The sequence below is a fragment of the Medicago sativa genome, chromosome 4, assembly GCF_051527215.1.
Source record: "Medicago sativa cultivar Bolivia chromosome 4, Bolivia_mono, whole genome shotgun sequence".
NCBI classification, from domain to species: domain Eukaryota; kingdom Viridiplantae; phylum Streptophyta; class Magnoliopsida; order Fabales; family Fabaceae; genus Medicago; species Medicago sativa.
Genome location: NC_140752.1, coordinates 81,696,657 through 81,719,831, shown reverse-complemented (window position 1 = coordinate 81,719,831; position 23,175 = coordinate 81,696,657). Strand labels below are relative to the sequence as shown.

General features: G+C 33.7%; 2 protein-coding genes and 2 pseudogenes across 2 annotated transcripts; 2 read left to right on the top strand and 2 right to left on the bottom strand.

Moving 5' to 3' along the window:
- The first annotated feature begins 1,870 nt into the window (after window positions 1-1,870).
- Window positions 1,871-8,871, top strand: LOC146932622 (KH domain-containing protein HEN4-like). The gene is made up of 7 exons (XM_085704348.1): window positions 1,871-2,526; window positions 4,402-4,866; window positions 4,990-5,265; window positions 6,929-7,195; window positions 7,271-7,353; window positions 7,928-8,054; window positions 8,405-8,871. Exons 1-7 carry the CDS (start codon window positions 2,032-2,034, stop codon window positions 8,543-8,545), a joined length of 1,854 nt encoding a protein of 617 aa, XP_085560474.1. The 5' UTR covers window positions 1,871-2,031; the 3' UTR covers window positions 8,546-8,871.
- An 85-nt stretch (window positions 8,872-8,956) lies between these two features.
- On the bottom strand, window positions 8,957-10,432 carry LOC146932621 (costars family protein). Its single transcript, XM_085704349.1, has 2 exons — window positions 10,174-10,432; window positions 8,957-9,485 (listed from the first exon to the last, which is right to left on the bottom strand). The coding sequence occupies exons 1-2, from the start codon at window positions 10,252-10,254 to the stop codon at window positions 9,306-9,308; spliced, it is 261 nt and encodes an 86-aa protein (XP_085560475.1). The 5' UTR covers window positions 10,255-10,432; the 3' UTR covers window positions 8,957-9,305.
- A 1,127-nt stretch (window positions 10,433-11,559) lies between these two features.
- On the top strand, window positions 11,560-16,589 carry LOC146932620 (3-hydroxy-3-methylglutaryl-coenzyme A reductase 2 pseudogene; annotated as a pseudogene).
- A 1,586-nt stretch (window positions 16,590-18,175) lies between these two features.
- Window positions 18,176-21,310, bottom strand: LOC146932619 (uncharacterized; annotated as a pseudogene).
- Between the last annotated feature and the right edge of the window lie 1,865 nt (window positions 21,311-23,175).

Genomic DNA, 23,175 nt, shown 5'->3' with positions numbered 1-23,175 from the left:
TTTATCGGCAATGCGGATATTGTTAGGCTAAACGTCCTTCATTCGAATTTGAGCATCATCCTCAAAGTTGTGTGTATGAGTTTGATATGAAACTTGTCACTTCGTCTGTTACTAACAACCGGAAATCTTTGCTCTTTTGTTCTCTAGATAAAAAAAATGAAATTATATCAAATTTAATCTTTGTTATTTTGTTCTACCTTAGAGGACTCTATAGCACTTGAATGAGATAATAAGTGATCTCTTTCGGCTTAATCAGAAAGTGTTTTTAGTTTGAATCCAGCCTTGAGAGTACGATAGTGTTAATTCTTTTGATGAAGAATTTTGTCATCCATTGGTGCGCTACCCAACACAAGATATTAGTCTCTGTTACACTCAGATGATATCCGATTAACACCCAAAAATAATTTATTACCATGTGAGAATTTTTTTTTTTTTTTGAGGTTACCATATATGATTGGTTAGTATTACGTAAACTACCATGGTCTTATTATCCCAATTAAATATATTATTACCTAAATTACACACTAAAAATAGATTATAATAAGATCAAATATATATGATATAAATGAAAAATATTTTCTAAATAAAATGGCATGTTAGGAAAATATTTTATTGAATTGTAATAGCATCAGCATAATAATTTTTTCATAAAGTATGTTTTTTTACTAATTTTCCATAAAGTATTTATTACTGATTTTTTTCACAAATAAAGTATTTATTATTACATAAGTGTAAATGTATTAAATAAATGTGTGGATATTATTTTTTTTGGTTTTATATAAGAAGAAAAAAATTAAAACCAATAAGACTCATTTAATAAGCTAATTGGAAGTTTTTTTTTTACTAATATAACCCTGTATTAAATGTTTTTCACATATGCTAACATTTTTTTTAGGGGGGTCACATATGCTAACATGAAAATTAATTGCGTCGTCGTGAGCATAGCTCAATTAGTAAGGACCATGCATAATATATGCAAGGTCCAGTGTTCAAACTTCGCCCACCACAAAAAAAATAATCCAGTGTTCAAACTTCGCCCACCACAAAAAAAAACATGAAAATTAATTGCATTTCACCTAAATATGAAAGGGTATAAAAGTCTTTTAAGAAATAAATGCACATTAAAGTTGGTAAAAAAAGTTTATATTTGGAAGCGAAAAAAATCTATAAATGACTTGATGATAAATTATACTATTTATTTAGTTTTTTTTTTTACTCCTACTCCTCCACTTACATGCGTAAGTTTCTAATGATTATTGTCATTTCGTCTATGTATAAAAAAAAAATAAGTAGATTATCCAGTAAAAAATAGTTGATCATTTTACATTAATATATCAATATCCAAATAATTTTTTGCTTGACTCAACCAAATAAAAAAAATTAAGAGTAATAAAATGAAAGAAAAATGCCAACTAGTTAAGAAAATAAGTATAGTAAAACCTTCTTGAAACTTGTGTATTCAAAAATACTTAAAAGTGTAAAAGAATATCGTCTTCAATGTAAAACTTACTTTTTTTTGTTTCCTTAATTAGAGATTCGAGGACATTAGTTAACATGACTATTTTTTTTTACAATGTAAAGGATACGAAACTTCCACCAAGTATCATATATCAAACCCAAAACTACTTTAGACCAATTTATTTATTTATTTTGGACAAAACTTTAGACCAAATTTATTATTGTTTTTTGTTTTTTTATTTTTGACTAAAAAGCAATTTAATATTGACAACATTAATGTAAAAGAAAAAGGTAAAATGATTTAGAAGGAAATTGTGTGAAAATATCTTGAATTATCTTGAATGAATAATAAATAAAAAATAAATAAAAAAAGAATTGAATAAAGAATACGGCGCGCTCGCTATCTCATCTTCCCTCTCGCAATCTCTGCAACTGCTCTCACAAACTGAAACTGAAACAACACAACACAACAAACAAACAAAACATTAAGGTGCTGTCGTCACTCAGCGCCGCCATATTCATTTATTACAAAAACAAAAAAAAAAAAACTGAAAACTGTCATCACCAATCACTATGGGAAGCAACACTGAAGAATCATCATCATTTACTACTTTCAAGCGCAATAACGGCCACGTCGTCTTCCGTCTCCTCTGCCACGCGTCACGTATCGGCGCTTTCATCGGAAAATCCGGCTGCGTTATCAAATCCCTTCAACAACTCACCGGAGCTAGGATCCGAATCGACGACGCGCCGGTCGACTGTCCGGAGCGTGTCATCGTCGTCATCGTTAATCTCAACGGTGACGGAGATGTTTCTTTAAACCCACAGGAGGCTTTGTTGAAGGTGTTTGAGAGGATTCTTGATGTTGCTGCTGCGGAGAGTGATGGAAATGGTGTTGGTGATAGAGTGGTTTCTTGTAGGTTGCTTGTGAATGCTGGTCAGGCTGGTGGGGTGATTGGTAAAGGTGGGATGGTTGTGGCTAAGATTAGGGCTGATACTGGTTGTAGAATTAGGGTTTTGAATGATAAGTTGCCGGCTTGTACTAAACCTTCTGATGAAATCATTGAGGTAGTTATTTACTTACTTTTTTTTTTTTGTCTCATTATTACTCAAATCATTGTTTTTGTTTTTATATTGCATGTTATTGATTAATACATTTGATCAATGTTTTTGTCTGCATTTGTAGTTATTAAGGTTTGAGAAAATTGATTGATTTTGGATTAGATAATGAGAAAAGATAGTTTGACTTTAAAAATCATATTTTGACTACAATTTAGATCGTCAACGCAATTTAAATATGTGGTGAATTACGTTCAGTGGATGATCAATGAATACAACGAGGTGTTGTAACTCAATTACCGACGAGTGTACATTTGGATGAAAATTTTGGTTGATGAATATCATTTATATTTGAACACTTGGAAATCATGTGTATTTGAACACAATTTGGATGATTAATGACTGTATATATATGTGTTTTCGAACAGCTGAAAAAACATGGCTAATTGTGTTTAGTGGATGATTAATGGGTAGTGATACCTTGTTATTTTCATTATACAAACGTTGAATGTTATTAACCACATATTTGAACGATGTTGATCATACAAACTGTTGTCTATTTTTGTTGTCAAATTTGTGTGTCAAAATAACACATCTCTAGATAAATAAACCATTTGGTCAATGGATTCTTGAAAAAATCTGTTGCATCCATGATCCATTTAATGGATGGATATCTGACCTATGACCTAACCATGAACCACCTCTATTGCTCTATTTGTTTCTGCGGTACTTAGGCCACTAGACACACTTCTTGAATGAAGCTAGTATTTTTAGCTTCTATTTTTAACAGTGGAATGGCTTGGAAACGTGTGTAGGACCTCCTAGACGCCAAACCAAACACCTACTATATCATTTTATTTAAGCTACTTAAATTTATCGAAAATATGAGTTAAAGTTGTAGAACTACTGACAATTCATTGCTTTTGGATATATAACTACCGAGTTGAATTCAATAGTTATATATCCAAATAAAATAATTCTTGAAAAAATAGCATCAGTTAAAGGAGGGAACTCTGACTGAACTGGTGCGTACACCCCGCTTGGTAATGACTAATGAACAATAAAGGGCAGTTCCACCAAGTGGGGTTTGAGGAAATAGATGTGTGCAGTTTTATCATCACAAGTGAAGAAGCTGTTTCTATGATTTGAACCCACTCCTCTAAGTCACAGGGAAATACTTTACCATTGCACAAATAAGAAATTTTTTATATGTGAAAGACAATAATGGAGATGGTGGATTTGATTTTCATTCAATGTAGACAGAAAGAGAATGTCATAAGTTAGTGTGGTTAAATGGGAAAGCATAACATGGAAAATGTGCAAGTTTCCCAACAAAATTCCAAGTCTAAACAAGTAAAATACTCAGACAGTTAATTGTGTAATACTAATAAATTCTTGTCTGTATAAATATTGTCATTTATGACATTGGTTAGTGTAGTTAAATGATAAAGCATGGCATAGAAAATGTGTAAATTTACAACAAAGTTGCAAATCTAAACAAACAGCGCTTTAAAAGAAATTAATAAAATACTCACATGGTTAATTGTGTAATAAACTATTGTTTGTATACATTTACACTCTCACGCGCTGTCTTGCCAAATCGCATGGGGCTGCTCCAAAATTATAGTTATACACGTACTGAGCATATACCAGCACCAGTACATGTTAGATACCTGTGGTACTTACCAAAATAGTTTTTTTAATGGGTACTTCATTTTGGTACACCGTAGATTTGGGATACTTTTTGGGTACGTACAAGCTTGTACCCCTTTATAGCTCACTAGTTAAAGGACACCTGAATATGCTAAATGAACTTTGATTTTATCTGTGCTATCATTTTTTTTTTTAAATACTGAGTAAATATATATTTTGGATTGTTGTCAGATACAAGGCATTGCGTCGTCTGTAAAGAAGGCCCTCGTTGCTGTCGCTGGACGGCTTCAAGATTGTCCTCCACTTGACAGAACAAAGATGATGGGAACCAGACCTCATGAAGCATTTCAGTATGAAACTTCTGCTGTTCCACATGAGGGCTTAACTGATCTGAATATGGATTTCCGTCTGCAGAGGAGCTCTGCAATGCCCACTTCATCCATCAGGTCTAATGGTGTCCCCTCTAAAAGTCATCCGTTGTCCGTTGAAGATAACAGAGTCTCATCTCTGGATCCGGAAGCACTTAAGCAGGAAGTTACCTTTAGAATTCTTTGTTCCGGTGATAGGATTGGTGCTGTGCTTGGGAAAGGTGGCAGTGTTGTAAAAGCTCTTCAGAACGAAACAGGGGCTACTATTAGTGTTGGTCCTCCAGTATTTGAGTGCGAGGATCGGCTAATTACTATTACTGCTTTAGAGGTTTGTCAGATTTAATAGTTTTTTTATACTTTTATTTCCTGTCTTGTATTCTTTTATGTGCGTCGTTATGTGTACTTGTTAATTTTCTTTTTGCTGGTGGCTTCTGTTTTTTTTTTTTGGCAGAATCCCGAATCAAGATTTTCTCCAGCGCAGGAGGCTGTTGTGCTTGTTTTCTGCAGGTCTATTGAGTGTTGTATTGAGAAGGTGGTAGACTGGCGATCAAACAAGGAGTCATCTGTCACTGCACAGCTAGTAGTCCCGTCCAACCAAGTGGGTGTTTTGTTAGGGAAAGGTGGAGCAATAGTCTCAGAAATGCGGAAGGCCACATGGACTAGCATCCGAATAACTCGGAATGGTGAAGTTCCAAAGTGTGCATCATTTAATGATCAAGTGGTACAGGTGTGGAGATGATTAATTCTTTAGATTTACAATCAAAAGATGCTGAAAATGATTTTATTATTTATTTTCTCAACATGTCATTTTGTGTATTCTGTTAAGTCAAATACGAAATTTATTACCCTTAAAATAAGAGCTCTCTCATGATTCGTTATGTTAATTTAATGATGCCTGATACACCTTTTTTCTTTACTACAAAAAAATCCAATCTTTTTATCATGTGACATTTGCATCATTTTAAGATATATATTCTGCAAAAAAATTGTTATTCTCAAGTATATAAATGCAGTCCCATTCTTCTTACTTGTCGGTTTCTTGATTTTTGCTCTTTCAACTCAGATTTGGGGGGAAGAGTTTGCCTAGAGAGTAAAAGTGAAAGGTTCTCTCCGGGCTAATGCCTAGTGAATGAAACTACTTCTCTCAGATAGAGATTGTTCATACTTCATATGATATGTTTGAGCTCGTGTTTGTTTTCTAGACTAGTTAGACTTAGCTTGAGGCCTACAGACAAGTTTGAAGCCATCTCTGGCTTATCCTGATAAATATATGTAGGCAAATGTTAACTTGTGCCCTAAGGGCACATGTTAAGGAACTCATTAAAGAAATATACGCATCAAAAGTTGTGTAGTCAACTTCTAAAAAGTTAAAATATCATGTTTTCCAATGTAAAATTTCTTTTTTTGGATTCCTTAACATGTGCCCTAAGGGCACAAGTTAACATGACCCATATATGTAATAATCGTTATTGCGGGAGGAATAGTTGTTATAGAAAGTCTAGCTTGATCTAAAATTTGTTTCAGCTATTGTTTTTGAGGTATTTGACAAGGCTTCTGTTTGGTATATCAATATCTATCTCTTCAGAGGTGGAAATATGTTTGCATAACTGCTTCGATATAATTGTGTATCCTGTTCAACATTAAAAGTTAGGTTCTTGATGTGTCTCATAGTTGCTATGATAGTTATGACGTTATGCTCAACCCAAATAGAAACATGACCGGGTCTGATCATCTGCTGGCTAGTTTATTTTTCCAGCGTTAAGGGTTTTAGTTACTTCCTCTGTTTGCATCGTTTTTTAAATTGTATTTTATCTCCTTCTTATGCTTGACTTGTTTGCAAGTAATAAACAGCTAGGGTGTGTCTATACATGTTATTCACTTATCCCTCAAAACAAACATCTTCCCTTTATAAGCTTTATTTGAAATATAAATTATTTTCTCTTTTATGAAGGGAAAGAGTAATATTTATAAGTTGCAACTGTTTTTTTTTTTTTGTTTTGGTATCTTATTATGTACTTGTACCCTTATAAGCACCTTCATATTAGTCAAAATGATATTGATGATCTTCCTGATGCATACATATATCAGTTATTGCAACTGATGTGTTGGAGCTGCTCAATTTTTCTTCATGCATATGCATGATCTGGAAATCTGATCTTCACACTTTCCAAAGATGATCTGCATGATTTCCTAGGTGAAATATGTAGTGGTTGTAAAATATGCGATGATATTCAACCTATGTTTTTTATTGTATCCAAGCAATTACTTTCACCTATATGCAGTATTCATAACGTGCGTGAATCACTATACTTTGTTTACCAAGTCATCAAAATCTTGCAGTGGCTTCAGACATTTATTAATTTTTGTATCTTCATTCATTTTTCCCTCAGATATCAGGTGAACTTCCAAATGTTCGAGATGCATTATATAATGCTACTAGAAGACTGCGAGATCATATTTTTCTCATAGCACAAAACAGTGGTGGAACCGGTCCCTACAGGAGACCGAGGGACTCCATTCCTCTTGGTCTTGGAGGCCAATCAGCTGTTGGCAGTAATCATGGTCCAAGCATTCATTCTTTATCTCAAAGCATGGATCATCTCACCCTTTCTCGAAATTCAGGTCGTTCTGCTTCATCAGGGGTATGGGCACCAAAGGTATGTCTCTTTCCCTCTATTGACTGGTTTTCCTTTGCAAGTTTTCCCTTGTTATATGATTAAATTTGATGACAGGCGGTGGGTGGGAAAAATTCCAGATATACTGATGATGCTGGCAGGAGATTGAGTCCTCATGAAGGTGACTTAGAACTTGCCAGGTTGGTGACATGCAAAATACAAAAGACATGCTTTAATTAAATCAATTATTTAATTTAATGAAGAACAAACCATAAGCCTCCTTAGTATCATAGGATCAAAGATCTGAATGACTAGGAAGTCATATTTATGGTTTGGTACACAACCAATGTTGAGTTATGTGGCATGAGACACCTTTAACTTGGTCAGACTGTATACTTGCATGACATTGCTTGTTTGTGTCATTGAGCTCATACTGTCTTTTTTACTTTGGAGAATTTAGCTATCCAATGTAATTAGCTGTCTAGTGGCAAATCTTTGCGCTGAACTACCATCTTATATTTTATAAAATTTTGACTTTTCTGGGATCCAAGAGTTCCCTATTGGTAGGTGATGTGTAATTCCACTATAATTCCTTGTTGAGGTTGATTGTTGGCCTCAACCTTCGGAATTATGGAATGAGAAGGACCACTCCTCACCCTAAAATCAAAAAGAAGGGAAACAAATGTTTCTGAATGAGTTGTTGAAATAGTTTGGAGAAGGACTAAGATGTCACAAACTTTCATGTTCTGATTATTAATATTTTTTGGTCTGCAGTGGGAGTAACACTGTCATTGGTAACGCTGCCATTATAACTAGTACAACTGTGGAAATTATGCTTCCCAATGATATTATTGGCTCTGTATATGGGGAAAATGGTAGCAATCTGGATCAATTGAGACAGGTACATAATCTTAATCTTCTATAAATTTATACACGTAAACTTACAGTTTGTTTGCTGGCTTACAAGCTCCTCGTGTTAATTATTGTGAACTTGCTTAAGTGAACACTAATAAACATTGATATGATTTCAAAATTGGATATTTGTTCAAAAGTTTGTTCCCAGATAAAAAGTAGAAACTATGCATTGATACTGAAAGAACTAAATTTTTTGGCTGCATCATATTATCTCGTGCTTGCATATTTTTGTCTGGATATGTGGCATTGTTCATATAAGCAATGGATGTGTTACAAAGATATTGTGGAAGGCAGCTTATAACCCGTCTTTTTAACTTGTTGTGTTCTTATTATCAGATATCAGGTGCCAAGGTTGTTTTTCATGAACCTCGTCCTGGAACAAGTGACAGAGCTAAAATTGTCTTATCGGGCACACCTGATGAAACTCAAGCAGCTCAGAGCCTTCTCCAAGCATATATTCTCAATGGATCATCATGATAATATCCCCTCACTGATGTCCCATTATTTTGAACAGTTTTGAATTTTGTCGACATAGTTTTTCCATTTTTTGCGATATATTTTTTGACACCACCGGAAAGCATGTACAGCCCTTCAATTTTACTCCGCCAATACACTTTTGCTAAATCAATTTAGCGTAGGCTGTTTACTGAACGGCAGTATACTGACTCAACTCCGGTTTCTTGAATCACTTTAGGGTATACTTCAACACCTTGTGTTCGCCAGTTCTTTTAGAAATATTACCCTGTTAAGGATGCTATATCTTGATTCAATTACCGAATGTGATTTTATTTCATGATTTTAGACATCTCAGCTTTTAATATTTCACATTTTTTTGTCCGTCTTGCGCATATGTTGAACACTAAGAATAGTTACATAACAATTTGCATATGATAATCAAGCCAAACCTGTTTTAGTAAATGCATATTACATCAGATGAAAAATAAGTTGATGCTTAAATTTCAATGGTTCTGTGGCCACTTCGTAAATAATAGTATAGGATAAACATGAAGGTAATTATAATATATAGTATAAGTTTCATAAAAAACTACCACTCAAATATGTAGATTTTGCATTTGATTCACAAACTAAATGGTAATGAGTTTATGAAGAGATGCATATCTTAATCCTCTCCACATGCATATATTACAACATCACTCAAAATAGTAATCACACCAGCCATAAAAACAGGTTAGTGATTCAAGCAGTAAAGGATGCTCAATGACCCTTCACAACCGAATCAGTTAGCAGCAGCAGGAGCAGGATTAAGAGTGATTTCCACATTATCATGGACTCCTTGCAACAGTAGTTCACCGTCGTATGCAACTACTTTACGCTTTTTAGCAGCTCTTAGTGTACCGACGAGTGCTTCAAATATATTTGCGCACCGATCATCGTGAAAGAGTGTTCCAAATGTGACCTTCACAATGCATTACATATTTCATTCAACTAATAAAGTTCTATGCATTGTGTCATAAGCAAACCAATTCACATATGCGCATTAACAAGCAAACCAATTAACCATCACTCACTATATCTTCAGTTGATTCATGGATTTTCATACCATAGTACTATTTCAGCAAATTAATCAATATGACACGTAACAAACATTCACACTTTATGCCAACACATTTAATTACAATTATGCAAATGTTTTAACTAAGTATTATTGATATGATGTTTAGGGCTTACTTCAATGCTTCTGTACACTGAAAAGAGACAACTATCTTCAATTTTGCTAGCCATATCAGTTTTATATGGAATGGACTCTCGCATGATATCTCTCCTCCATGGTTTATAATAAACAAATTAATGTATAGGTAGATACATTGGTAAATTATGCATATGTTTAATGTTCGTGAGAACACATGTTTCATATGATATTTCGTAATGGATCTGTGAATGAAAATGAAGATCCAATGTTGTGAATGACCTTGTGATCTAGATCCATAAGAATAAGAAAGTGACCACATTCAATAAATACCCATCAATATATCTAGATCTGAATCAAGTTCTTAATTAAAAGGCTTATATCTATCTATATGCATCATGAAAATGTATATGATTTGTAAGGAAAATAATGATGAATATAGATCCTTTTGTTATACCTTGCAAGAACCATCTGCTTGAACATTTCCAAGCCTCTTTATTTCTTCCCTCAGCTTTTCAACCTCCTCTTCTACGTTCATCTTCACAATATCTTCTTCTCAGACCACCAAAAACAAGAAAGTCTTTCTTCTTGTGTGTTTAAAGTTTCTGTTCGGCCTAAAAGCTTTTTATATTTATTTTTTAATGATAAAAATCATTTTAAATTTGAACCTATACATTACTTCCTTAAATATAATATAATTATGGTGGTCTTTACATAGATGAAAGTCAAGTTTGGAGGAGTGAGTACCTATAACTTGTTCAAAAAGTATAAGCTTTGTAATGTGGGGCTTTCCATATACAAAAGTATACATGTATTAAGAGTTGGTAAAATAATACTGATGAATAGTAAAATACTAAATCCACTTAATCTTGTATTATAAGGACAGCATTTAGATGATCTGTAGAGATGTTTCTGCCAAAGAATAGACAATATGATACTTCCTCTCCCTAATTGTAAGACTATTTTAAAAAAATTGTCCTTAAATATAAGATCGTCTATAAACTTTTAAATGTATTTATTACTCTCTTTTCAAGTATATCCCTTATTAGTCATATACAAAGGACAATTTAGTACTAGTCACTTATATTTGTGACAAATTTATAACTCAAACAATTTTTTTTTAATACCCGTGATTGTTGTAAAATATTTCTATAAAAATGGACAGAGGAAGTAATATATATTTAATTAAAACTATGTTTAATAACTCTGTAGGTGAACTATTTGATGATTTTTAAATAAGCCCATGACCTAAATCAATTGTAATTATGTCCCTAAATATGTTAGTAATTTTTTTGAGGGAAGTAAATATGTTAGTAATTTGTAATTAGGTTCTTAAGTTAATTGTTTTAATTGGGTACTTAAACTTTAAAAAAATTGGCAATTAGGTCCATGATTTTAGGGACCCAAATAAAAATTATTTAAAATTTTATGCATCCAACTAATTTTTATATTTTTTGAAAGAATGGATCCAACTAAATTTATTTAAAAGTGTAGGAGAGACATAATTATAAATTATTTAAAACTTATGGGCATAAATTAAAAAAATTGTTCAAGATCTAATTAATTTTTTTTTGGTTAATTTAAGGATTCAATTGCAAAAAACATAAACATTCAGAAATCTATTTAAAAATTTATCAAATAGGTAATTTTAATGATCGATAATTGTATCTAAAGATGAAATATGTGAATTTTTTTTCTGACCCTGTTCCCAAAAAAAAAATCAAATCTGACCCCCTATCAGATTTATTTCCCAAAATGACCCACTTTCTATTTTTGTTGGTTTTTTTTGTCGTTTTCCTCATTCCCGCCATTTGAAACGGCGGGAATGAGCCGCCTCTGACACATGTCAAATCCTGACTGGCATGCAGGTTTGACTTCTTCTTTTTTTTTTTAATTTTTTTGGCCATTACAGCCATTTCAAATGGCGGGACTGAATTTTTAATTTTTTTTTTCGTTTTTTTCTTTTTTTGGACAACATATATACATTAAAAACACAAATAATAATAGTTTCTTTGTTGTTTTCAACCTTTTTTCCTCGGTTCTAATAAGTAGCCATTAAGAAAATATGTAGCTACACCTCTCAGGATTAGACTAGAAGTTAAATTGATTGAGCCTAAATTTGCTTTCCAAAGTGCTACCTGAAGTGACTATCGGTTTAGTTTATCTAAAGTGGACAATTTATTTAGATGATAGAGTTAGTAATCTCAACTTAAAGTATTGATATTCCAATACATTCATAATTTATTATATTGATGTCGACATAGTATTAGTCAATGATTTCATTATCAACATTGAATATACTTGCTTTATCTCCAAATTAAATTGCTTACTTTATTTTTATTTTTTTATGAATGTTGAGTATGGCTCATATATAGCCTTGCCTTTATGTATTGGTTCAGTCCAGGGGTATTGTTTTAATATGAATTTTAGTATTATTTATATTGTTTTAATAAACTTTCGTATACTTTAAAAAAAGTCAAATACTAAATCAAATATTTATGAAAAAGTTGAATAAAAAATATGCTTGCTAATAAAATAAAAGTTGAATCAAATATATATGTACAAACAATTACTTGCTAATAAAAAAACCATATACTATGCTTAGACTATAGTTTCTTCTGTGATTATTTATCTGCTGCATGTGTGCTAGTGGTCGAATATTCTCAAAGTCTGCCATTGCAATAGTCAATTGTTATGTGTGTGGATTCTTTTTGTGTTGCCATTTTCTTATCTCTCATGGAAAAAACATAGGCTTGGAAAAGTGGTCCCATTCTATCTAAAATATAGTACTATCACAATATTGTGGTCCCATTTTAATGTATATATGTTGTCCAAAAAAAGCAAAAAACGAAAAAGAAAAAAAAAATTCAGTCCCGCCATTTGAAATGGCGGTAATGGCCAAAAAAATAAAAAAAAAAAAGAAGTCAAACCTGCATGCCAGTCAGGATTTGACATGTGTTAGAGTGGCGGCTCATTTTGGCCGTTTCAAATGGCAGGAATGAGGAAAACGACAAAAAAAAACCAACAAAAATAGAAAGTGGGTCATTTTGGGAAATAAATCTGATAGGGGGTCAGATTTGAATTTTTTTTTGGGAACAAGGTCAGAAAAAAAAATTCGAAATATGTCTCTTTTCTAAATTACTCGCCTGATAAATGTGTATGATTTATAAAGTTTTATTTGTTGGAAAAATTGTTTTTAGTTCTTTTTATATTTGATATATCTATGATAATGCAAAAGATGATTCAAGGCTTTAGAATATTTATTATATAATTTAATTTGAACATAATTATTTTGTTGTTCGTTATTGTTTCAAATGGATTACAATATATTAATCATATATTATTGTAATCCAGATGTTTACAAATCATATTTCAAAATGTTCACTATGAATGTATTAAACAATCCCTGAAGGATTGCTTAAATAATGATTCATTTTGATCATTTGTGATATATTTCCCGAAGAACTACAAGATCAATGAAGGCTCTTGAAGAGCTGTAATATTGTTACATGAAGGAACAAAGTTACACATTGAGATTGAATAATATTAATCTAAGTCTCATAAAAATTCATTGAGTTTTAAGATAGCCATCTATCTAAATGGATATCATATTAAAAAAAAAAATGGAGATATTAAATATCTCTATATCTGTAGAAAATAAGTGTAGCGGAAAAGTTATTTTTGTCTTCGATTTGACTGCACTTATATTAGTGCAATGAAACACATATTATTGTAAACCTGAAGTTTACATATTATATTATTAGTGCAATGGAAGCACATATTATTGTAAACCAGAAGTTTACAAATTGTTGGCAAGGCCGGTTGGTTATCCCAGATCTATTATGATGCAAAAACTAGATAAAAAAATGGAGATTATTATGTCAACAAATTTGACTAAGAGTTTATTTTCTGAACTTATCAGAAATCATTTGATAAATATCATTTGTCAATTGATATTGAACAACTAGTAGCATATGCTCATAAAAATGGACTTAAAGATCCATTCTTTAGACGTCTAAAGTTAATTGTATAATTGATACTTATCATATCATACCTTATAAACTCTAGTTTGGTTATGAGACCATGTCTTATAAACTCTATTTTGGAAATCAATAGTCTTGTTGAGATATTGATCTGCATCAAACCAACAAATTACTATATATAAGCCCCCCCCCCCCCTAATCTCTCGTTGGTTTTAGGTTAACAACCTAATATTTCTCATCTAAGTGGATGTTTGGATGTGTTGTGTATATCACAATTCCTCCAATATAATGCACTACGATAAATCTCGAAAGAATATTGGGAAAAAATATTTGATATGAATCTCCATCTATCATTAACTGTATTGAGCCAACTTATTTACAGCCTATTAGGCTGATTATCAATTGATGGATTAGTTTTCCCCATATTAGGGGGAGATAATAAGCAGCTGAAGATGTGAACCTGAAGTTCAATAAATTATTTGAAAAGAAATATTATTGTCTCGTCTTGATCCTCAGGTATAACTCATTTCTAAAGGTAAATAAATCAAATACCAGCTGCTAATGCTCCAAATGAAATAGATGTCCTTGTCGGATAATCTAATATGCAAATGAGTCTCAACTGTGCCTGAAGCATGGTAGATCAATCGGTTTCAAATATAAAAATCCTCAAATAAGAAAAGGAGCTTAAAGGAATGATAACCCAAACGAGGATATAAAAACTGAAAGTGTTTTCTGACATAATTGATTTATTTGTTCCAGAAGAACTAATCAGGTACCTGAAACTTATGAAATATTGATAAATTATGTCATGAAAGAAAGATCTCAATGGAATGAGATGGAACCGAAATGAAGTCAACGTCGACGTGTTTTTGAATGTAATATAGCGCTATATGTGATAAGTAATAATGAGGATCATGAATTCAAGTCTATTAAAAATTATAGAAAAGGAAAATATTTGCAAATGGAAAAGAGACAATTCCAGTGAAATCAAACTCTTTGGACCTGTAGTCCGCACACTCGAAGATGTGAAGTTAAATGGATATATATGATTTTTCCCGCGAAAAGGGAATTAGAATGGTAATATATATATATATATATATATATATATATATATATATATATATATATATATATATATATATCAGGTGAGTAATCAAGATCGAATAACTTTATTTCATAAGAAAATATACATATCTAACATATAATAATCTTGAAGGATTTAGAAGCAAATAAGAGAACGTCAATTCATAGAAGATGTTTTCAAGAGTTATGTAGAAAAGAGTTTGTGCTTGCTAACCTTGTAATTCAGGCCTTCTAGAAGTCTTATGCAATAAGAAAGAAGAAAATCATAACCAATCATTGATCGTAGAATAAGGAAACAATATTGCACGTTTCAATCCATATAATAGAAATATGATCATATCAATAAAATCTTTGATCAAACACTAATTTCCCCAACGATCAAAGTCCATACTAATGGAATTTTATGATCTTGACATGTATTGTATCAATAGTAAGCTCTACTAAATCAATTACCACAACGTACAACATTGGTTATATGAAACAAATCGTATGAACCATTCACTTTGGGGAATGACGTTCAATGTGACCTTTCACCATTTTGATCAAGAGCCACTCTTTGTTCAATTACAAATGTGACTAATCTTTCAAAAATATTCTTGAAGATACTCACTTATTTTTGCTACTTCAGGATCATTTCGAATGACATATAAATATGGATATATTATTGTCTCATATTTTCTCTTTAAATGTGTTGTTCTTCGGGAACTCTTTTAATTCAACACAATATTGTTCTTAAATCTTAATCTTTCAAAAAGAAAAATATTGGATCAAAGAAGAAGAGGAGAAAGAAGATGATGAAAGCTTTTGTATTATATATATATATATATATATATATATATATATATATATATATATATATATATAGAGTTTGATATGTTCACCTGAAGTGAATTGGTCAATGTCTACCATTTATTTTTAAGAGACATATATTCTTTAAAGACATATTCACCTGAAGTGAATTCAAGATTTATTTTTTTTATTAAGTTCAGTAGCACATGAAAGGCTCAAATTATATGAAAGATGTGTATTTCACGACTGAACTTTTAATTTAAAAGAAAGGGGAAAGTTCAAATACCTTATTTTGAAAAGTTTAGGGTTCGGGGGTTGGTTACATAAAGGGAAGGTATTAACACCCTTTATGTTCGTAGTACTCTACGAGAACCTTTTGGTTTTATTTAAAGTTTTGGGCTTTAAACTTGCTTGTTTTGAAAGAAATAAAAATTAATATAAATGGTGAGTAAAAAAGAAAAGAAAAAGGTTGATTTTAATTTGATTTGAGAGGACAAGTCCTTTGCCTACGTACCCGTTTAAGGGATCAATTCATCCAGAAGCCGATTTCTCAGTTTCTCAGATGAAATTGTTACGTTATCCACAGGAGCCATCAATTCACTGTTGGAAATTCTAGGGAACATATCTTTCACTGATTGCGTTTATCAACATTTCTCAATTTCTAGCGTTCTTCATTCTTCATCCTTTCGCCGCTTCTCGTGCCGTTCAGTACGATGAAGAAGATGAATCCGACATTGCAAAAAACTCTGGTTCATGCCTCGCCGGAGTCGCACAGAAGCTACCTCCAAAAATCCCCGTTGAAAAAGTTGCTCCGGCGAATTTGCCGGCACCGGTGCTACTTTCCATGGAAGATGACGAGGTTGTCCGTGCGGTGGTAACCGGTACAATTCCGTCGTACTCGCTTGAATCAAAACTCGGAGATTGCAAACGTGCGGCGACGATACGTAACCAAGCGGTGGAGAGAGTTACCGGAAAGTCACTCTCAGGTTTACCAATGGAAGGTTTACCAAGACGGTGATTTTCTTTGTTTTGAGTTTTGGGGGGTGTAGGAAGCAAATGTTGTTGGGCTACAGATTAATGGGTCATATTAGAAATCCTTATGCAGGGTGCATAAGCAAAATCCTTATGCACCATAACCAGACCCGATGCGAAGCTCCCTCCGCCCATGCCCTTGCATTTGACCCAAATATTTGTTAGGCCAAATTGTTGTTGGAGGCAATTTGAGATATCATTGTAAAGTGAACCGAAGTACTGTATCTATTTGTTGCAACATTGTAAACTTTAATTCATCACCAAAATAAACAGAATTATAAATGTTTTATGGTCATATATACTAGGTTTAATTACAGTTTTAGCCCCTTAACTTTCCTAAAGTTGCGATTTTGACCCCCTAAAAAAAACTACAAAACTGTCCCCTATGTTTTGCAATTGTGGCAGTTTTGGCCCCCAAGGCAAATTTTGACTCGGTCTACGCTGACGTGGCACCCTAGTGAGGTGCCACGTGTCATTTATTTTTTGCCTTGGGGGGCTAAAACTGCTACAGTTGCAAAACTTAGAGGACGGTTTTGTAGTTTTTTTTTTCTTAGGGGCCAAAATCGCAACTTTGAGAAAGTTAGGGAGTTATAAAACTGCAATTAAGCCTATATACTAATTGTTGTTCTAACATTATCTCGCACTCATTAATAATAATTGAATAGTACTCTCTCTCAATGCGCTTTATTCAGTTGAAATTCGATACTTTGTTGTTGTTGCAGAGAACAAGGACCTATGTTTCCAAGAGAGAGAAACACACACAAGTTGAAAAAACCTCTCTTTATTTCTTTCCTTGCCCTGTCACAATGTCTTGTTCTACTTCACAATCTCCTCACCATTATTAAATTCAACACTTTAAAGGGCTTCTCTTCCCTCACTTTCTTTTACTTCCTTCATTATTTCCTTACTTAGGACTAGAGCTGTCAAAATGGGCCGGACCGTACGGGCCGGCCCGAAAGCCCGAATAAAATTGAGGGCTTGGGCTGAATAATTGCAGCCCGAAATCTGAAGAGGGCTTTTTAGCCCGGCCCGTAAAAACCTGTAACCCGTTAGGGCTAGCCCGTCCGGGCTCCAGGCTGCCCGGAAGCCCGCAAAAAAAATACAACTGTTTTTTTTTTAGAAAATTGCTTTTCTGACATAGAAAACTTCCAATTGACACAAGTAAATGACCAAAATGCCCCCAGCGGTAGTTAACTGCCGCTGGTTAATACGCCGGCAGTTAACTGCCGCTGGTACCCAGCGGTTGTTAACAACCGCTCACACCAGTTACAGAACCAGTGCAGTCTGTAACTGGTTTTTCCAGGAAATGTGTCCTGTTTTACCTGTAATTTCAAACGGCAATTCCGGAGGAAATCAAACCGAAACAACAACATCCAGCAATCACAAACATCAACATTTCATAGTTTATCAATTATTCGGTAAAATTACACAAAATCGATAATGCCTTACGTTTAACAATTGTTTGAAATTCATCAAATTTTCCACATTATGCAAGACATTACACGTAATGTACATTAATTACTAATAAATGCGAAACTCAAATATATTGATATACATATAAATAGTTGAAGGTTAGTTACATTATATCACCCAAAAAATTGGTCATTACATTATATATCCAAAAAAATACGTCGGCGCGTATCAACCAAAAAACGGATTAACACCGACCAAAAAGTGTCACATTTCATCTAATAAAAGCAAATCATCTAAATGTTCCAGAACATCTTCAAATTCGGTGTTTTCTTTAACCGGAGTGTCATCAAACATAATTGGATTGTCTTCATTTGTTGGCTTTTTTGGTGGAACCGGTCTCTCTTTGAGCTCAATGTCCATGAGTGTTTGGAAACGATCGTGTTGATCCAAAAATTCATCCTCCCATGTTGCCGCCTCTTCGCTCCTGTGATTTCTCCACTCTGTGGATGTTGGAGGTAGTGGGCAACCATCTTTTAGTGAAAGAAGGACAAAATGATTAGGGATTAGACCAAGGCAAATCATGTTGCTTTTCGGGTTAACCGGAGGTCGTCCTCTAAGTGGGAAAAAAGTCTCGGAGATGTAGTCTTTTCATGTAGTAATCTCTAACACCGGCCTATTGTAACATGATGCAACGATGTGTCCCATATCCGACAATGTCAACCATTTGTCGGGAGGTGCAAAGCTACTAGGATTTTTGGGAGGATGCAATCCATCCAAGATGTAGTTGTAACGGTGCTCGCTCGCATATACCTCAATGTATTTGCTCCTATGCTCTTTCAACTCTTAAATAAGTGCTCTCCGCACCATAACATGACTTTCTTGTGTCAAACCCAAGGCTTCCGCTATAGCCCTAAACCCACAATGCCCGTCACCAATAACATCCACAACTCTCTCAATGTATGGTCTCATGAATTTTGGCATGTAATACATAGGATTGGATGGATCATAACTTGTTGAAACCAAGCTAGGCTTAGGAAACGGAACCGGAGAAATGCCAATGCGAGCACCTTTCCTTTTAGTTTGTGAAGATTTTTTCCGTGGTGAAGATTGACTTTCCGGATGTTGAGAATCAATAGTCTCCCAAGTAGATGGGATCCTACCACGTGTGGTTTTGATTTTTTTGGGAGCTCCTTTGGTTGCCACCTTTCTTGGAGGTGGTGATAACAATGTGGTCTCCAGAAACGCTAACAACCGCAAAGCCTCTTTGATTTCTAGTTTCATTTGGAACGGAACTCTTTGGAGACGTTCTTGGATACCATGCCACTCCTCCGCGACCGAAAATAAATCTTCATTACTTTGTTCTTCACCCATGTACAACTTATGCCAATGCGGGTGTATCTCATCCAATCGAATGGGCATGTTGTGACAGATTTTCATAGCAATGAAGCATGCACAAGGTAGGCCATACGACGTCCTTTGAACACAACCACAAGTTTTCTTCTCAATGCACAAGGTTTTCTTAGCACGCTCTTCTTCCACAAAAATAAAATTCATGGCTTGTCTAGACACGTGACCACCCAACCCGGAGTACAAAGTGACATCTTTGTATCGATGTTCCAAGGCCGTAACGCTCCTACCAAATGATGATTGTATCTCCCCAAATTGGTTTGCCAACATCTCATCAATTTTATGCCAACAAGTACCCAAATCACCCTTGGAGGTGGACAAATATTCCTTCACCACACCATGAGCTCCTTCAACTCTATTCGTGGTCCTACACCCAAGATGTAACACAAGGTCCGTCCATGCCCTCACTAGTTTGTCCTTAAAAGGGTTCAATATGGTTTCTTGAACATAGTTAAGAAACTTTGGATGATCCTTACAAGCATCTTGGAATTCCACTAGATTAGCCGCATATAACTCTTAAGTAGGAGATTCAACCGATTTTTCCCATGCATCAAATATGGTATCAACCAACTTACTATGCTTCTCCTCGTCGTCAATCTTCTTTTGGCCATCCACCACAACAACGTTTTGTTTAACTTTGCAATCGGTGATGATTCTTGATCTAACATTTTTGCCAACATGGAAATAACAAAGTATTGCACTACTACCGGGGAGAACATTATTTACGGCATTCATCATACCCGTGTCCCTGTCGGTCACTACCACCTTAGGCATATCACTATTTGGCCCAAGAAGTTTAAGCAACATTTGCAAAGCCCAAGTAAAGTTATGCTCCTTCTCGGACGTCATAAATGCAAAACCAACCGAATATGTCAAATAGGTTGAGGTGACTCCAACTATTTCAAACAATGGCATCCTATACAAGTTGGTTTTGTACGTGGAATCCATTATCAAAACAGTAGGAAAATTGTTAAACAACTTTACCGAAGTTGGATGAGTCCAAAATATGTCTTGAACGGTTTGACTTTTTTTTTTTTCTCTTACGTAATAAACATATCCATTCTCTTCCAACTTTGTGATTAGATATTGCATCTCCGTCAAGTCACCCCTTTTTGCCTTTTTGAATTTATGACGTTCATTGTAGACTTGCTTGATATTTGTCATGGACTCTTTCCTTTTATTCCTCAAGTTTGTCAAAATATTTTTTGGTTTCACGGAAGAATTGGTCAAATCATGTACAATCTTCTTGTCGTCCTCCGTTAATCTTCCGGCAAGAAGGTGCCCTGCTACATACGGCACCATCTCATGGTTGTGAACGCCATTAAGAATAGCCAATTTCCAAGCATTGTCTTCCCTAACGACATATCCACGCACCTTGAACAAACACCCACATTTTCTTGATCCCATTCCTTCATGCTTCACTTTTGTCTTCGGTACTTTGTGCTCGCCGCTCCGTTCACAAACCAACTCCAACATAGCATTTCTTCCTTCACAAGATCTTCTAATGACAACCGTAAATCCAGCCCTATTTGCTTGTCGACGGATCCAACCGAGCAATTCGTTTTTATCTTTCCATGTGTCTTGGGTTGAAAAGAAATGAGCCGTGTCCACTTCGTTGTCACGAAGTTTCCACACATCGGAATTGACGCTTGAAGCCTCAACTTTAACGGAGACTTCGACCTTAGCGGGAGCTTCAACCTTAATGGAATCGACAACTCTAGGTTTTCGATCACCCGAATCATCACCCGCATTCTCAACATTATCTATAAATAAACAACATACAATTACTAAACTAATTAATAAACATCTATCTAATATCATATATTAACATAAACAAACAAAAAAAACAAAAGAAAAAAAAATGGAAAAAAAAAATTTGGGCAGTAGCTACTGCCATTTAGAAAATTTTGAAAATTCTAAGTCTCCAGCGGCAGTTAACAGCCGCTCACTCCCAGCGGTAGTTAACTGCCGCTACAACGCGTGACAATATAAAAAAAAACCAGAAAAATCAATCAAATGCAATGGATTTTAACGTTGTAATACCTGTTCTTTGATGCATTTTGCGTGTAGAAACGTCTTAGCAATCGATCAGCAATGATTTGGAGGCATGATTTTAACACAACAATTTTGAAATGGTTTTTTTTTTGGTATGGTTTTGGAAATGAAAGGTGATGAATGAATAGGTGAGGTAGGGGTTTGCTGGTTTTGGGGGGAAATACTTCAGCGGTAGTTAACAACCGCTGGGTACCAGCGGCAGTTAACAGACGGCGTGTTTCCCAGCGGTAGTTAACTACCGCCAGGGGCAATATGGTCATTTCCATGTGTCAATTGGAAGTATTCTTTGTCAAAAAAGCAATTTTTTTTGTGTGGTCTGTGTGTGGTGTGGACACAACCCAAACCCAATTGCATTAAAGATCCGACCCGGCCCAACTCCTAATCTTAATCTTAATATATATAAATGTTAGACAGTCTGACCTAACCCTAATGTGGTCTGTGTGTGGTGTGGACACAGCCCAAACCCAATTGCATTATTCGAATCCTTGGAAAACCTAAAATTATTCAGACTTCAGACCCACCAATTCAGACCCACCAAGTCTGAATAATTTTAGGTTTTCCAAGGATTCGAACCGTGCACCATATGGCTGCACTGTACAAGTTTCACCACTAAGCCACCTCCATTTTGATTGAAATATTATTGCTCCTAAAATTGATATACCGTACTAAAGCATTTTTTTTAAAGCCACAAATACCCTAGAAGTTCCTTTTCTGATAGCAATTTCATTTCATTATTAACGGTTCTTTTATTGATGATCGTTCTTTATTATTATTATTATTATTATTATTATTATTATTATTATTATTATTATTATTATTATTATTATTATTATTATTATTATTATTATTATTATTATTTTCCTTTTTCTTCTCATTTGTATAGATTTAACAGTCATTACGGTTAGGATCCGTTTCTTGGTGTATGCTTACTACGTGTAATGATATTAAAGTTGCATTTTTAAAATTGTTGATAATTTGACTGATTCATATGATAATTTTATCACTAGAAACTTCACTTTTTAGTGTAATTTTGTTGGCCTCTTTGTTTCACATATATTATATTACTTACAATTATTTATTCTGACTTTTTATTTGCAAAAATCACTACACTTTATTATAACATTACTTTGTTTTCTCCCTTTGACTTTTCAAACATGTTTACTATTTGTAATTTGCTTATTTTAGTTGTTCTTTTAGCATGAATGTAATTGAATATAAATGTTGAGAAAGAACAAATTCAGGAACACAAACTGGTAATATTATTTGATAAGAAAATAAAGTTAATATAGCTTAAGTGTGTGTTTGGTATGGCGGCGGCGAGAATTGATTTTGATAGAATTGAGTTTGAAAGAATTGATTTTGGTTAAAAGTGAGTTGAATGTGAATTGATTTATGTTTGGATACACTTTACTAAAAGTGATTCTTATGAGTTGATTATGTTTGGATAGTTTGAATCAAAATTGATTTTGATTTTGTAATGACCAAATTATCCTTTTAATTATATTACTATTTATAAGAGTTTTTTTTAAGAAAACTTATAAAGTTTTTTTTATATATTTTTATCAATTGAATTATTTTTTTATATTCATTTTAAAATATTATTAATTAAAACAATTTTTAAAAAATCAAATAAGAATTCTCTAGAACCTCTCTTTATTATTTATTATTTAATAAAAATGTACTCCCTTCAACCATTC